Source organism: Urocitellus parryii, chromosome 7 (genome assembly GCF_045843805.1).
Source record: "Urocitellus parryii isolate mUroPar1 chromosome 7, mUroPar1.hap1, whole genome shotgun sequence".
NCBI lineage: Eukaryota > Metazoa > Chordata > Mammalia > Rodentia > Sciuridae > Urocitellus > Urocitellus parryii.
In genome coordinates this window covers 9,164,803-9,181,245 of record NC_135537.1, presented here as the reverse complement: position 1 = coordinate 9,181,245, position 16,443 = coordinate 9,164,803, and the positions used below count along the sequence as shown (strand labels likewise).

At 36.3% G+C, this 16,443-nt stretch overlaps 1 protein-coding gene across 14 annotated transcripts in view; it reads left to right on the top strand.

The window, feature by feature from the left end:
- The window catches only part of Phf20l1 (PHD finger protein 20 like 1), a 69,904-nt gene extending 54,248 nt beyond the window's left edge, over nucleotides 1-15,656 (top strand). For 8 of the 14 annotated variants that reach the window (XM_077801401.1, XM_077801410.1, XM_077801408.1 and 5 more), the window contains 6 exons: nucleotides 2,881-3,062; nucleotides 4,119-4,218; nucleotides 5,516-5,711; nucleotides 8,752-9,115; nucleotides 10,271-10,436; nucleotides 11,934-15,656. In XM_077801401.1, the coding sequence (XP_077657527.1) occupies nucleotides 2,881-3,062; nucleotides 4,119-4,218; nucleotides 5,516-5,711; nucleotides 8,752-9,115; nucleotides 10,271-10,436; nucleotides 11,934-12,076 (1,151 nt within the window). In that variant the 3' untranslated portion in view covers nucleotides 12,077-15,656. The remainder of the gene's footprint in view (nucleotides 1-2,880; nucleotides 3,063-4,118; nucleotides 4,219-5,515; nucleotides 5,712-8,751; nucleotides 9,116-10,270; nucleotides 10,437-11,933) is intronic. The other 6 variants (XM_026407024.2, XM_077801409.1, XM_026407011.2 and 3 more) reach the window with 1 other exon arrangement.
- Nucleotides 15,657-16,443: the final 787 nt, after the last annotated feature.

The following is a 16,443-nucleotide window of genomic DNA, read 5'->3' as shown; positions in this document are numbered from 1 at the left end:
GGTGTCTTGCTAGAGAGTGTTGGAGAATAGGAGTTTATATCAGGCTAGCAATAGTGCCAGACAAGAAAAGAGTATAAACAGTCAAATGTATGCACCCTTAATTCTACCCTGCCTTATGTATAATTGAGCACTGGGCTAGGAGGAAGAGAAGAGGTGTTTAATAGAAGCAGGTTTGCAAACATGAGTACACATTACAGCCATTTGGAAGACACATTTTCTGAGCCTTTTCTCAGAATTTCTGATTAATGCTGGGCATGGTGGTGCTCACATGTAATCCCAGTAGCTTGGGAGGTTGACCAGCCTCAGTAATGTGGTGAGGCTCTAAACAACTTAATGAAGACTTCTCTCAAAAAATAAAAAAGGCTGGGAATATGGCTCACTAGTAATGTACCCCTGGGTTCAATCCCTGGTACCAAAAAAAGAAAAAGGAAAAAAAAAAAAGAATTTCTGATTAATAACAAGTGCCCAGGTGATGATAATGTTGCCAGTCTGGGAACCATACTTTGAAAATACTATCTTATGAACCAGCAATAATAGTTCAAGGGGTAGCAGTTCAAAGGAAACTGGTGTCCTTGTGGCCACTCAGTTGGCACCATTGTCCCACGCCCCCTCCCCCATGTAAGTGTAAGAGGAACTTTTATTTGCTTTTCTTATACAACTTTCAACTCAGTTTTCAACCCATTTACTTGGCTCCCAGAATTCAACCAAACGTACTTTTAATGCTTAGGAGTTAGTTATTCAAACTGGATTTTCTGGTCAATTTGTTAAATTTACATGCTGAGCCAAAAAGAACTGATGACCATTCAAGTATATGTAAGTTCCACACTAATTCCTTTCAGTGATATAGTTTTAAACTTAATTTTTATTGTATTATGATTGCCATCCATTTAATACCATCTATATACTACAGTAGTATTTGAAACTGCTTATCCATTTTGAAACTTGAACTTATATTCAGGAAAACCTAAGAGAAAATACTAGTTTTGGATTTAAGCCCACAGGATTATGGATGAATGAAATTTTTCTCTAGAGTCTTGAAACTGTTCATATTATTCATATTAGAATGATTTTTCCTGTCTCATTTCTTTACTTCTGGATTCTTGAATGCTTTCAAGTATTTCTCTACCATTACCTCATTTCTATTGACTTGATTTTCTCCAGAAAGTTCCTGGGACCTCAAATAAAATATTTATATTTCTATAAAATATTAACTTAAATAAATAAAAACTAGAACATTCAAAAATATTGAATCAGGATAAAAATAAGTAAGATTAGAAGCTGATAGAAGAAGCACTACATCACATGAAATCTTTTATTTTTTTACTTTTTTCATTGTTAATAATTGAACCCAGGGCTTCATGTGTGCTGAGTATGTGAAATATTTAAAACAAAAATAGGATGAGTTTTTATAGTTTGAATCCAGCCAACTTCCATCTAGTCTGATTTAGTCTGAAAAGAACATTTTCTCTCTATATTGATAGCCTCCTTACCTCTTCCACATTCTGGTTGACTACAGTACATATCAGGCCTAGCTTAATTTTCTTATTTTAAGGTCACTCTCACTTTGCTAGGGTATTTTGTTTGAAGCCTTCAAGTTTGAAACTTCTCAGGGTCATAACAGTGAGTAAACCTACATTGAAGATTGGACTGCAGCAGCACTTCTCCTACTGGTCCAGGTCCATGGTGCTTAATAATTTAACAGAATGTGGCCACCTTCCAGTGAAAAATGCTTTGCTTATTCTTGCTTTCATGGATTTTGATGTTCTAGAAAGGGGAAATGAATGATACACTAGTGAAGGAATAAAGAACATGGTATGACTAGGGAAAGAGTAGGTGTGGTACTAAGGAGTGTCTTTCCAAGAGCCCAGCTGAGTGGGCTCCATTTTGGAAAGGCCCAGCAGCAGGGTTAAGGTCTAACAAGTGCCTTGTGAGGACTTAATTCCCAACTTTTCTCCAGCTAACTGTAGTATCATAAAACCTTCAGTGTCAAGTCGTCATTTCTTTCTCTTTTGGTGTTATAAATAGAGTCCTTTATGTTTAGCTTGATTTTTTTTTCTCAATAGCCTGAACAAAATGATAGGTTTTGGCATCTATATTATTACAAACACAACCCTGAAGCCTGCCATTTAAATCAAGTTGTGTGGCATGATCGTTCATATAATCTAGTACCTGGAATATACTTAATAATTATTAAAGAATTCTATTAAAATGAAATTATATTTTTAAAACATTCCTTGGGGAACTCCTGATCCTAACTGAAGAAACCCTGGTGAAATGAAAAAGAACACAGGCCTTAGGATCAAGTAGTCCATCTTAAGTTGGCTTTATCACCACCTGGCTGCACTACTCCTTCAAGTTATGCACTTGTGTTTAAAGTGCTCAAGATAGGGTCTTGTGTGTATCAAGTGCAACAGTAGTGCTACTGATAGTATTAATAGTATTATTATTAGACCATAGGTGGGCAAGCTCTTTCACATCTTCGAAGTTGCTTATCTCTGTAGTACAAATAATAAAACCTGTCCTTTTTATAAACCAAAAAAGGGTTAATGTTCATGAAAACATTGGTTCAAAAGGAAAGTATGTGGAATCTATACAAATTTAATATATTAATACCAACCTTAGCCATGTTCTCTATAAGCATCAATACTAGGGGATACTTACTGTTATTTAGAACGATGTGTGCATAGGATGGGAAACAGTCAAAATTACCCAATCTCCAAAAGTAATGTTTCTTTGTCCATAGAGAAGTACTTTATTCACATTTATTTGCTCCTTATATAAATACTTAATAGCTTTTATTCACTTCTCAGAGCTCCTTTTTTCTGAAAAATAACATAAAAATGGAAAAATTGTGCTGAATAAACTTTTAATATCTTCTAGACTTATCAGATGTGGAATTCCTAGATGATTCTTCAACAGAGAGTTTACTTCTGAGTGGGGATGAATACAATCAAGATTTTGACTCAACCAATTTTGAGGAATCTCAGGATGAAGATGATGCTCTTAATGAAATTGTGCGATGTATTTGTGAAATGGATGAGGAGAATGGCTTCATGATTCAGGTAGGTGGTTCACCTCTCTTCTGTGCAGTAGGAATTTTGCAGAATCCCCCTAGGTGCATCAGAAGGCCTTCCCTTTTTACCAACCATCTCATTGGAGATACAGGTCCCTAAGATATTGTCATTTTTTAAATGCCAGTAGTGTTGACTAGGAAATCTTTTCATCAAATAAAAGAGCCAGTTTCCTTATTTTAGAGACTGACCCTTAGCTACAGTATTTATCAGTTTCAAGCTGAAACTCTTCAAAGCATTGTGGTGGATAAGCCTCACATTGAATGTTGGACCACAGTAGCCATTTTCTACTGGTCTGAGTCCGTGGTGCTTAATAATTGACAGTATATAGTTACCCTCCAGTGAGTGGAATTGGAAGTGTTAAGTTTTCAGTACTCTTAGCAGAAAGGAAAAGTCTTCTGCAAGGGTTAGCAACCTCTCGGTGTAGGAAAGATATCTGTAAGAAAAAAGAGAAGCATAACCCATATTTTGTGGTGATGTGGAAGATTTGGAGAGGTTAGTTACCAGAATAAAGCAAGTGTAATCTCTTCTTCTTTCCGTTTTCAATGGTATTCTCAAATAAGAGAACTAATTTTGTATTTATACTCCTTTTTTTCTCCTACACAAGTAGTACTTTCAGAGGCTACAGGCACTGCTGCAAATTTGCTTTAAAAATATTCTGCACTTTAGTTAGATACTTTTGTGCTGGGGATGTCTCTCAGTGGTAGAGAGCTTGCCTGGCACCTGCAAGGCCTTGGGTTCAATCAGGCCCATCCCCACCACCCTGCAAAACAAAGAAAAAGTTTTACATGTTGTGATTGCCTAAAAGTAAGTGGGAAACAGATGAGGAAAATTCTGACATTTTTATTATTTATATAATTTATCAAAATCTATTTTAATAGGTCCCAAAATAAAATCAGCCTTGATTTCATGACTTCCTTTTGTTATAATGAATGAGGATTGAATTTTTTGTGGCAAGAAAGCAAACCAGCTTCTGAAGAGGTGGCATGATATTGACATCAAGGGTGCCTTTGCTGTCAGCACTAAGTCTCCTCTGTTCTTTGGCAGTGTGAAGAGTGCTTGTGCTGGCAGCACAGCGTGTGCATGGGGCTCCTGGAGGAGAGCATCCCGGAGCAGTACATCTGCTACATCTGCCGAGACCCACCTGGTAAGGCTGCTTCACTGTGTTCAGTACAAGGTGCCCGATCAGCTGGTCACATTCTAGAGTATGTCCACTGCATATGGCACCACTGCTTCTTGTTTAGATAGACTCTGCTTCCATATAAAAATTTAAGAATATTTTTCCACTGTTTGTTATAGTTTGATTTTTGTATTAACTGCTTAGACATACTATCATGAAAGACTTTTCTTGGAAAACTAGCCTTTGTCTATTCCCATGTATTGTTTTTAGTGAGGCTTACTTATGGTGTTTGAATGGACTGTAGTCTTCATGGGCACTCCTCCTGGAATGTTTTGAAGAAGTTTCTAGTCTCTATACATTTCTGAATATGTATATTCAGCTCATTGTAGAGTAGATGAGATCTCAGGACACTGCCTGTGATCACCTTTTTCTTTGGGGCAACTATAGCACAGACGATTGCATTATACAAAGAAATAGCACTAAATATGGCAGACTGAGGGGACACCTGAGGTTTTTGACTCCTAGTCTATTGTGCGTTCTACTTCATGCCTTTCTCTGTGTCAGGTGGGTCTTCAGGTAGCAAGTTCTTCATACTGAATATAGTTTCAGCCCCAGTGGCAAAAAATAACTATGTATTCTCATTAAAAGGCAAATGAATTGTTCCCATGCCTACCAAAAAGAAAAAGTCATGGTAAGAAGCAAGAGAATGATTGAGATCTGTATCAGTGAGACATTTCATACTCATGTGTTCAGTAGCCTTTTTTGGATACCTTCTATTTACCAAACATTGTGGTCAAATGAATGATTCAGGCTGTGCTCTCAGCTGTCTCGAAGTGGAGGAGGAGGCACAGACACATGAATGTCTAATTGTAACAGGATCTGATTTGTATTAACATTAAGGCTAGAGGACAATATGAAATCATGGACATGGAGCAGGGGTCCCTGTTTGCTCACCTAGAATTCTTTGTTATAAGCCACTTAAAAACAGAGATTATCGAGAGAGAGAAGATTCCCTATAGTTTCTCTCTAGCCCTGTTATCCATTTCAGAGGACATATGACTGATACATAAAATTTCAGTGCACTCAGGGTTCCCTTCACAGGTGTCATCTGTTACTGATTACATCCTTAATGAGATTTCTGAGTCCTCTATGGAACACCAGAGATGTGCAGGGGTTCTCCCAGCATCATGCTGTCTTCCTGGGCTTTGAATCCAGTCTTAATTCCACAGCTTGCCTTGCTAATGCATAACATGAGGGTTAGCAGCTGAAGGGAGATCTGGGTCAGTGGAATCCTTTGTGACTTTAATGTCAACTTCATCTGCAGGTCAGAGGTGGAGTGCAAAGTATCGTTATGATAAGGATTGGTTGAATAATGGGAGAATGTGTGGGTTATCATTTTTAAAAGAAAATTATTCTCATCTCAATGCCAAAAAGATAGTTTCCACACATCATCTGCTTGCTGATGTCTATGGTGTAACAGAAGTACTACACGGGTTACAGCTGAAGATCGGAATACTAAAGTAAGTGAGGGGTGGAGAGGGAGGGTCACACTTCAGTGTCCATTTGAACAGAAATCAGAAAAAGAGAAAAATAAGTTAATCATAAATTAAAAAAAATAAACAAGCAAAACAGATGCAGGTGGTTTTTGCATCCAGTAGCAGTTTGGAAGAGAGAATAGATATTTAAATAAAGTCTACTTTTTAAAAATCAGGAAAGATTAATAACCCTTTGGATGACTGCTACTACTGCCTTTTGTCATAGAGGAGGCAAGCGTAGTTCAAGGACCATACAGCATCTAGTTTATCAGTCAGTTTGAATCCAGGCCTACTGTTGCTTGTGCTCCCTGTGTGCACAGAATTAAGGTGTGGACTTTAAACCTTCATTAGTGAACCCTGTGTTTTGTATCCTTCAGGAATGTTCTTGAGGTAAAATAGATTTTATTTTATGAATCTGTAATTACCTTAGAGCTTATTGCACCAGCTAGAGGAACCTGGCAGATCCTAGAATCCACCTCTGCTGTGCACCAATGTATTTTAGTCTTAAAATTATTTCCCACTTAAAGAAAAGACTGAACTGCTGTTAAGTGACAGTTTAGAGTGTTCTTCAAGGCCTGTGTTCAGTCCTTCCTAATTTCTGACCAGAATCCGTTAAAAACACAAAATTCATATTTCATATAAAAACAGACTGTTGTTTCACTGGATAGTCACAAGATTTTCTTCAATTAGACTTGCCCTTCTCCCTTCTTCTCTCCCAGTTCCTGGGTCTCCTGCATCCTTCCTTTATGATTTCTGAGCATCTCATGGTTCGGCCATTCTCTCTCCTCGCTGATACTACCTGTTGTATTTCATGTGAACGTTTAGTGTATTGCAGTTCCCTGTGGCTCTAGGCTTGCAGTCTTCAGTCCTTCCTTCATACTGTTGCCAGTGTGAGCTTAAAGATAAGAAGGAGCTTGTTTCTTGATAGCATAGTGTCCTTCTTTCTCATAGTAAGGAGTCAGCTGTCCAACGTGTGCTCCGAGTCCCTTGTGTGACATAATGTGTCACCCCATCTTTCTTCTCCCAAGTGTTTTGCCCTAGTGTCCCAGCTACACCAAACCATAACCCCTGAATGAAGCATTCTTTTGTTTTCTTTCTTTCTTTTTTTTCTTATTGTAGTACTAGGGATTAAACCCAAAAGCACTTTACCACTACACCCCTCCAGCCCTTATTTTTTGTTTGTTTTTTTGAGATAGGGTCATCACACTAAGTTGCCTAGGCTGGCCTTAAGTTTGCTGTCCTCCTGCCTCACCCTCCCCAGTTGCTGGGGTTACAGAGGAGCACCACTGTGCCCAGATGGAAGCATTCTTTCTTATAGATGTAGGCCTTGTACACCCAGAATAACTTCCTGCCATTAGTCCCCCTAGTAGGTGCCTTTTCATGATTACCTGCCCAATGAGAGCTGATCACTCCTTTCTTAGAAAACTGCATACTGGTGTCATGGACTTTGATGTGCTTGATTTTTTTTTATGTCTGCATCCCCTAAATATCCTATCATTTCATCCCTAGTGCAGAGTGTAAAGAATAAATAGTAACAAGCGAAATTTGTTACAATTGTGTGTCGTGAACCTGAATAAAGATTTCTTTATTTAAAACCATGTAAATGCTAAGTCTTGGTTTCAATGAGAATTTCACCACATTCAAAATTATGCTACGGATTTTAGCTGGACCATTTCTGCCTCATATGCCCATAAGCCCTCTTTATGGTAACATTTCTGATAATATTATTATTTATTGTAAGTACTTCGTGCCAGAATAAATCACTTTCATGTGATCTTTCATTGAATTATTATAGTAAGCCTGGGAAATAAATCTCACCTGTAAATGAGAATGGCTTGCAAAGTGATTACATCATTGCCCATGTTCTCAGTGGGCACAGGAGGATTCTGTCCATTGAACTATTGAACTACAAAGCCAGCTTTTTTTCTTCTATGGGATTTTTTACTATTTAACGAATATTAAATTTTCAAGATACAAAAGATAAGATTTATATTTTTAGAAACAACATATGGAATATTATTAGAAGAAAACTTATTTGACTTTTTGTGTCATTTGGAAGTTACTAATTTGCAATCAATTTTTAACCTTTTAGAAGGGTTATGCCTCCCACATAGCCTTCTTTCTCTTACGTTTCTATGACTGGAGTCCTGTTTTACTTACCACACCATTTTAACTATTATGGAATTAACTGATAGTATCTTGCTCCTTTCTTCAGTAAGGAGGGGTTAAGGGGATGCTGTCTTGGATAGTAATGGGGAGTAAATGGGTACAATTGCTTTGGAGGCCAGTTGGACAATACCTAGAATAAAAATATATGCCATTCATCAATTCCATTTCTAGAAATTTATCTGACCAAAATATTCTCATTATGTGCAAATACACATACACAGAAATCCATACCCATCTATTAGTGGGAGAATAGTTGACTAGACTAAACTTGTAGGAGGTAATCTTCAGTCACTAGAGCAAATAAAAGTAAGGCAAACCTAGAGCAAATAAAAGTAAGGCAAACCTGTGCTCTGATGTGGCAAGATGCCCATAATGTATTATGGAGAAAAAAGTCAAAATCATATGAGTCCCAGTTGTGTCAAAAGAAAAAGTGTAGCTTATCTATTTAAAAAATAATGTTATGTATATTGAAAAAATCAGTTATTTATGATTTCTAAGAAGGAGAGATTTTTACTTAGCGTACATTTATGGTTGGAATTTTTTTGTCATGAACACTTATCACCTTTTGATTAAAGGTTTTAAGATGTGCTCACCTAAGGTATTCATATCATACAATGAAAAAACTGCAATAAAAATCAATAGAAAAAGATGCATATATCAACTGATAACTTTAATGGTTAAGAGAATTCAAATTCAAATTTTGGATGAAATTCTAGAGTAAGTTAACTTAAAGAATACTTTTGTCCTGAGCCCTGACATCCTCTTTACCTAGTCCTGAAATTTATTATGGTCTTTTAACTTGTTGCTAGATTTTTTTCCCCCCTGAATTGCTTTTTTTCTCCAACATTGTTTTAAGGAATAAACATCATCCTGACCTTCATCTCTGGGCTTGTTCTGGGAAGCTAAAAGACCATAATCAGAGAATGGCTGGAGTGGAGAAAAAAACAACAGTCCAAGACACAGTTAATCTAGAAGAAAAGAAATATGTACAGAACCATAAAGAACCACCTCGTCTGCCCCTAAAAGTGGAAGGAACTTACATAACAAGTGAACATAGCTATCAAAAACCACCCAGTTTTGGTCAGGACTGCAAGTCTCTTGCAGACCCTGGGAGCTCAGATGATGATGATGTCAGCAGTTTTGAAGAAGAACAGGAATTCCACACAGGAGATAAACACCATTTACAATACTCAGCGAAAGAGCATGGAATGCCAGAAAAGGTAAAATTGGTTCATTTGTCTGTGTATGGATTCGATGCTGGATTAACAAAGGAAAACTTTATAAAACATACTGAGTTCCCAGGTTTTGCCTGTATTTCAAAGTTTATGATTACCCGGTTACTTTATAGAAAAACACTGTTCATTTAAATATTTAATTATGCTTTGATTCAGAATTGTTGTAATTCAATAAAACTGTTAGCCTAACAAAAATTTCAGTTTTATAAACACAATTATATACCTCCCAAAACTAATGAGCCACATTTCCAAATGAAAATGTTTGACAGAACATGAAAGTGCATATGTGTGTAGTAATTTTGTTTATTTTTGTGTGGGGTAGATTAAACATGACACTTTGTCTTTAAAAATTTTAACATTTGTAAATGTCTATCAGTCCCATTTTAATAGCTGTATACACACTGAATATCTATAAGCTTATTTCCTGTTCAAGATGTTGTGCTTTCATTTTTTTATTGATTTTTCAATTAGCAAAGTCACTTTAAAATTTGTTCAGAAGAGATTATTCTATCTTCCTTATCAAATAGTAACTTATTTGGAAGGCTTACACTTCATGAAATTTGTGGTAATTATTTTGTGAAATTAATACTCCTTTTATCTCTAGCAAATCCACATTGAAGTGTTGTGTGTATAGGTTAAACAGTTTCTACTCTGGAGTTTTTAGAAAAATTTTACCTTTCCTCCATTTCATTGATGTAACTGTGACAGCAAAGTTCAGTCTGTAGGTGACTAGACTTTTGCTGGTCTTTGACAATTTCCTTGATTTTTTTCATATTACTTTGCCCTCGTTTCACTATTATCACCATTTGAAATTAATTGAGAAGAATCGAGTCCATATTAACTAGTCATTCTAATTATGGAATAGAATGAGTTCAGCACATTTTATTGAGTCCTCCCCTGCATAGCACTGTGCTAGGTGTTGTGAGGCACATATGTAGAAGCACATCCACTCCTAAGAACACCAAATGTACTTTGATTATGTGCCTGCCTTTACTTTTCAGATATCCTAGGAGGCAGATGAGATTTCAAAGATCATTGTGGGTGATGAGGTTTTTATTGTGCCTTTTCCTTTTTGACATTGCATTTCATCCAGCTCTGTATGTTTTATTTTGTTTTGTATTTTCCAATGGTCCTTTGGAGAAGAATTCAGCTGCAGGGAATAAGGCATTTGTGTATAATGATAAAAAGGGCAATGAAGACCCAGGAGACTCACACCTTCAGTGGCAGCTCAATCTCCTCACACACATAGAAAATGTGCAGAATGAAGTCACCAGCAGGATGGACTTAATAGAAAAAGAAGTTGATGGTAATTTAACAAAGACCTAAATACAATTTCGTGGCATGTTTATTGCTATTATGAAGAAGCTATTCAAAGTTTTTTTTTTTTAATTTACAGGATGAAAACTAGAGCTGTTTTCCATACTAATGGCAGTTTCAGTGTTTCCTTTATACTATTTATCATATGTAGAATTTTTTAGGCTCTAGACATTATGACTGGGTATTTATTATCTTATTATCTTAGTGGTTTTCTTTTTTGTGGTAAGATGAATATTTATTAAATATTTTCTTCTGGGCTCAGAATAGGACTCTTGTGGAATATTTATTGGTTTTATTAAACTATGTTTTCTTTGGCTGTCAGCATATAGAATTTAAGCATATTTGAAATATGAGGGGGAAACATTTTAATATTTATTTTCACTTAGGCTAGTGTTATTTAAGTAGAATTAAGGGAAACTCCTACAAGGTCAAGTAGGTAAACCTTAAGTTTGCATATGAATTTTAAAGTAGTTTCCTCTTCTATTTTTTAATTTTATCATCAAACAGGAGCCCTGGAAAGTAGGCAGGAAAGATATTATCCCCATTTTGTATTTAAGAAACTAGGAAAAGTTGGCTTGCCAGATTCCCAAGGCAGCCTCCTTCTGTGCTCTCTGTTCCCTTCTCCTCCTAACTTGCGGGTTGCACTCTGCCTCCCCCTGACTTGGCTCTGTAGAAGCAGGCAGGACCTTGCCATTGTGCCAAATTGCAATTCTTAGTGCCTTTTCTTCCCCTAAGAAAATAAAAAAGAAATGGACACCATTGAAGGAGCATCTTCCATGTGATTTTAAGCTGATTGTAGGGTTAATGTTTTGGTAGATTTTTGAAGCAAATAAATGCATCTTGACGCATTCCATATTTGGGAGTTAGATTTTCAAAGGAAAATAATAAAATTGAATAATGTGATTAATTGCATTCTGCCTGGGACTTTCATATACTTGGATTTTTTTTTTAATTTCAAGAAATAGTGGTGGTAAAGAGGTGGTCAACTGAGAAATTGGTGGTTAACTGAGAAATTGCCACCTCTTTCCCTTTGTCAAAAAGGAGGATAAACTAGAAATGACTTTAATGTAAATTAGTAGAAAGCTTGAGCAGAAATAGGGAACTATCTTTTCCTGTTACAAAAGAGAGTAAAAGGAAACACTGAAAATGAAGTTAGTTTATATGTATGTAAAGAGAACATTTGGGACAGGGATGTTACTCAGTGGTGGAGCACCTGCCTAGCATGCAAAGATATTGGGCTTCATCCCAGGGTGGAGTGGAGTTGGGCAGGGGATGTGTCACCTTAAATAACAGAGAGGTTCCATCCAGAGGGATTGGAACTCTTGGGTGCAGAAATGAACAGTAGAACTGGCTGGATTGGGCAGGCCTTCTGCAGGCAGGGTCTGTAGCACTTGGCTCAGTTACCCTTCTAACCTTCTAATTATCCAGTTTTCTGACTGTTCTTCCAGATACCATTTAAATTTGTTTGTTCTCTTCTCCTTTTTAGTTCTGGAAAGCTGGCTTGATTTCACAGGGGAGTTGGAGCCACCAGATCCTCTTGCAAGACTTCCCCAACTTAAACGTCACATAAAACAGCTCCTGATTGACATGGGCAAAGTACAACAAATAGCTACTCTTTGCTCTGTATGACAACAGTAACACTTCATGAAAATAATGTGGCTCTCTTCAGTGGAATCATTTTTATTATCCACAGGATTGCTAATGTGGATAGTTAAAAGGCTGAGTCATGTTTGGTCATTTACTGATTTGTGATGTCAATAAGATGGTACCTTGGAGAGGAAAATGAAGAACAGCTTTATCAAGGAATATGAGCAAGCTGCAGATGATAATATTTTATATGCCAAGGATCAGTGAAGTAGAATATAATCTATACTAAGGGAAACGAATTGGCAGGATTTTGAATAGTTGATTACATGAAGCTCAAGATACCTGTAGAATGTGGTGTGTTTCTATAGTTTTTAGTAGAAAGATCCATGTTTATAAACTAGCATTGGCTAAAAACAAAATTGTAAAGGAAATTTAAATTCTGGAGAGTTCTACAAGGTTGGTTGCTCTAAGAACTTCCATCTTAGCAGTTGGATCCAGCTGCATGGAAATTTAGGTTATTTAAACTTTCATAGGATCATGAGCTGTTTCTTGGGTGATGAATGTCCTTAATCAGAAAACTGACAGTGGAAGTCTCACTTTTTGGGAAAACAATTGTGGAATTCTTACTTCATTATGAATGTATTTAAAAAACAAACACCAAATAATTGGAATTTATTTCAGGCATTAAGCTCATTAAAAACAAACTGGTTTGCAGAAGGGTCTGATGTGCCAAATATTGATGATACTGCTGGAAAGAGGATAGTTTCTATTGCGTGAGTTCTTCCACCCCAAGTCTTACATAATGCCATCAGTCCATCCTAAACCTGTAGACCACATGTGCTATAATATGCCATATAGATAGTTGAATGGCAGTATTCAGGCTTCAGCGTACAGTTTGATTCTGGGTAAGCTTGGTGTCTGCCTTCAGAAAAAAAAAATTATAAATAACCTCAGCTGGGATGAGGAGTGACAAAAATATCAAAATAATTTGTGGCTGTGGATTTTTTTAACTGCTAGTAGTGGAATACTGGAAAAGCTTCATTTCTGAAGATGAATTTTATTTTTAAAAAATATATGCGCACTCAAAACTTTTAGCTTTGATTGCAGATGGACAGATTTCTGAAACCAAAGGCAACTAAGTTGCTGTGTTAGCTCTTGCTGGATTTTGAGCCTAGGTCCTACTGTCCGCCAGTCCTGTGAGTTGTATGCGCCCCCAGTGCTACGTACGCAGGTGTGCGTAAGTGTGTATGCTTGTTTTAAACAAACACTCAACGTACATATGTACATAATCGACACATATTTATATCACACATATCTAGTTTTATTACTATAGACTATACGAATTGGTGGTTAACATGAAATGTTACCTTTTAACAGACTGTTTTTAAAAATTAAAAATGTATGTACAGGTTTTGAAATTTTTTTAAAAGGGGAAAAAGACTGTTAAGAGGAGGCTTTTGATGACATATAACACTTGAATATTTTATGCCTCATTCTGTTTATCAGTTCTAGCAATCTGTATAAATGTATTTTAGAACTGATAGACAGTGAACTTGAATTTATCTTTGATAAGAATACATGCCACTGTACATTCAGATATTATTTAAATTTGCAAACACACTGTTCTATATGTAAGGTACTGTATGTAAAACTCTTTATTAAAACTGTTCCACATATCCTAAAATTTCAGCTTGCCTTTTTGCGGCCTTATATTTTGATGTAAAGATTAAAAGAATATGCAAAACAGTCAGAAATTTTTATTGCCTTTTGAGATTCTCCAACTTGACAAATGTGCCAAAGATCAAGAGATATAAAGTGTAGTCTTGTGCATTTACTTGTGATAATTCATTTTGTCAAAGATTTTACTGAAATAGTAAAAGCTTTAGCCGAGGTCATGTTGTGGGATAGTTGCTTAAATTTACATATTAAAGTGAATAACTAGTGCCTATATTCAATGTGTGGCGTAAATTTGCTAATGTCTATATTTCAAAATTGATACCATACCTTTCATATGTGTTTAAAAATAATGGCTCTCATATTTTTCCTCTTGGGGCTTAATTCTAGACATTGAGCCTCTATCTTCTTTTTTTTCAGAAATGGAGCAGTAGCCTAGTACCATGCCTTGTGGTATTGCCTAGGTTTCTGTCACTACACAGAAGACCTTTGTACTCAGTCACATCATCTGCCCAGTCCTTGGTGAATGTGCTTAAGTTAATGCAAGTTTGTTCTTGTTCAGGTTCAGCTTCCCTACCCCAAAATTCTGAAATGCTCCAAGTTCCAAAACTTTTTGAGTGATGACAGGATGTTGCGAGTGGAAAATTTCATGACTGGTCTCATGTGGCTGGTCACAGTTAAAATGTAGGCTCACTAAAAATACTGTATGAAATTACCTTCAGGTTATGTGTATTAAGTATATATGAAATATAAATGAAGCTCATGTTTAGATTGGGTCCTATCCCAAGATGTGTAATGATGCAAATGCAAATATTCCAAAATCTGAGAAAATCCAAAAATGTTTCTGGTTCCAGGCATTGATGATAAGGAATACTAAGCCTGTATCCTAGATCACTTTTTTAGCAACCAGCAAATTGGAAATTCCCTTGTTAGATTACTAAAAGGTTTGCTCTGTGCATATTAATTAGAAATCTGTTTTTTAAAATTTAAATCTTTAAATATTAATTGAATGCACATATAGCCATTTACTACTATAGAGCGTATCAACAATTGGATGTAGCCTTTTAGCAACTAGTGGTCTGAGCCTTTTCGAGTAAATTAGTTTTGGAGAACCAGAAGCAAATCCATTGTGAGAAGTGTCAGATGAGATTTGTTTTTTCCTTTTAGCCTTACTTAAAAATATATATATATCACTATGTATATTTAAATACAAGCAATAAACTAGAAAAGGTGTTTCTTAAAAAGATAATGTTTTGTTTGCCATTCAAACAGTACAATGAGCCTGTGTTGGGAGGGATGCCTCTTAGGATGTTACTGATAAATATAATTTGTACTACTACATACTTGTTTATGATTCTACTGACTTATTTTCATAATTCAGAGTAATGTACTTTTTCCTTAAAGGAATGTGGTTATTATCATTTCAGGTAAAGCCCCTTTTCTTAACACTAATTTTCACTGACTTCCTCTCATGTGCATATTTCACATGTTTAAAATGAAACATACATACCATTTCCCTCTAATAAACTGTGTCTCCTGCCAATGTCCCTGTCTCTGTTAATAACATTGTCCTAATAAGAGTCCAGGCTTGAGGTGCTGAGTTGTTGCTCATGTTCATTTCGTCACCAAATGTGATTCCTCCAAATGGATGATGCTATCTTCCTCCTCAACCCCACTGGGAGCCCGCCATTTTTCATGTCACAGAGGTATTGCTCCTGGCCTCTAACTTTGTCTTCATTCTAATTCATCAAATTTGTCTCTCCCAGACTAGAGGAGTAACACTTATGTCTCTCCCAATCTAGAGGAGTAACACTTAATGGGTACCTATTCTGTGCCAGGCATTATGCATATTATGGGCAATTTCTAATTTTTCATTTCATTAAGATAAGTAAAAATCCTCATTTCCTAAATGAGGATGCTGAGGTTTTGAAACTTTTCTAGAGTAAGATTTAAGTGACAGCTTCAGGATTCAAACCTTTTGCTAATTCAAGTTAATGTTCTTTTTCTAGCATGTATGCTGTAGCTAGTCTTGTTATTTCAGCTTCTGGCAGCCTTTAGTGATGTCCTATTGCAAATAATCTTCAATCCATGTAGTCTGGATCTTTTGCAGTTTACCTAGCCAGCTCTCAAGTTCAGGTAAATAGACCCTCACTGTTAGATTGATTATTCTTATTTCCATCTCTTGACTTCATATAAACTACCTGTTTTGGAACATTCTCCCTTGTCTGTGTCTCTGTTAAGCGGCATTCTTTCGAGCTTCAGGGACTCTTCGTATGAGTTTCAGTTGAGCCTTCCTGTGGGATGCTGTGTTGTGCCAAGCTATGGAAGAGGCATATCAGTGAATAATCCTTTCATAGAGTGAAATAGGCTTGGACTTTTTTGCAAGCTTGTCCTCGGATGTTCACTGGAGATTTACTAGTAGTGTGATCTCTGAGCTTTGGTTTTCCTATTCATAAAATGGGAATAATACCTAACTTAGAATCTTACTTTGAGAATTAAGTACCTAGAAACTCTTATTAATAAATTTGAATTTGGGTATTCTGGGTGTCCCAGTTCAGAGGCTGGGAATGGATACAGAACTAACAAAATCAGTCTGTAGGCTAATGGAAGCATGAACATTTCCCAGTGAGAGTTTAAGAAGCCAAAGAGGCCAAAGAAAGGAAGATAATTAGACTAGGTGGAGGGACTTGGAGAAAAGGATCATACATGTTAATTAAAATACTGACTTCTCCAAA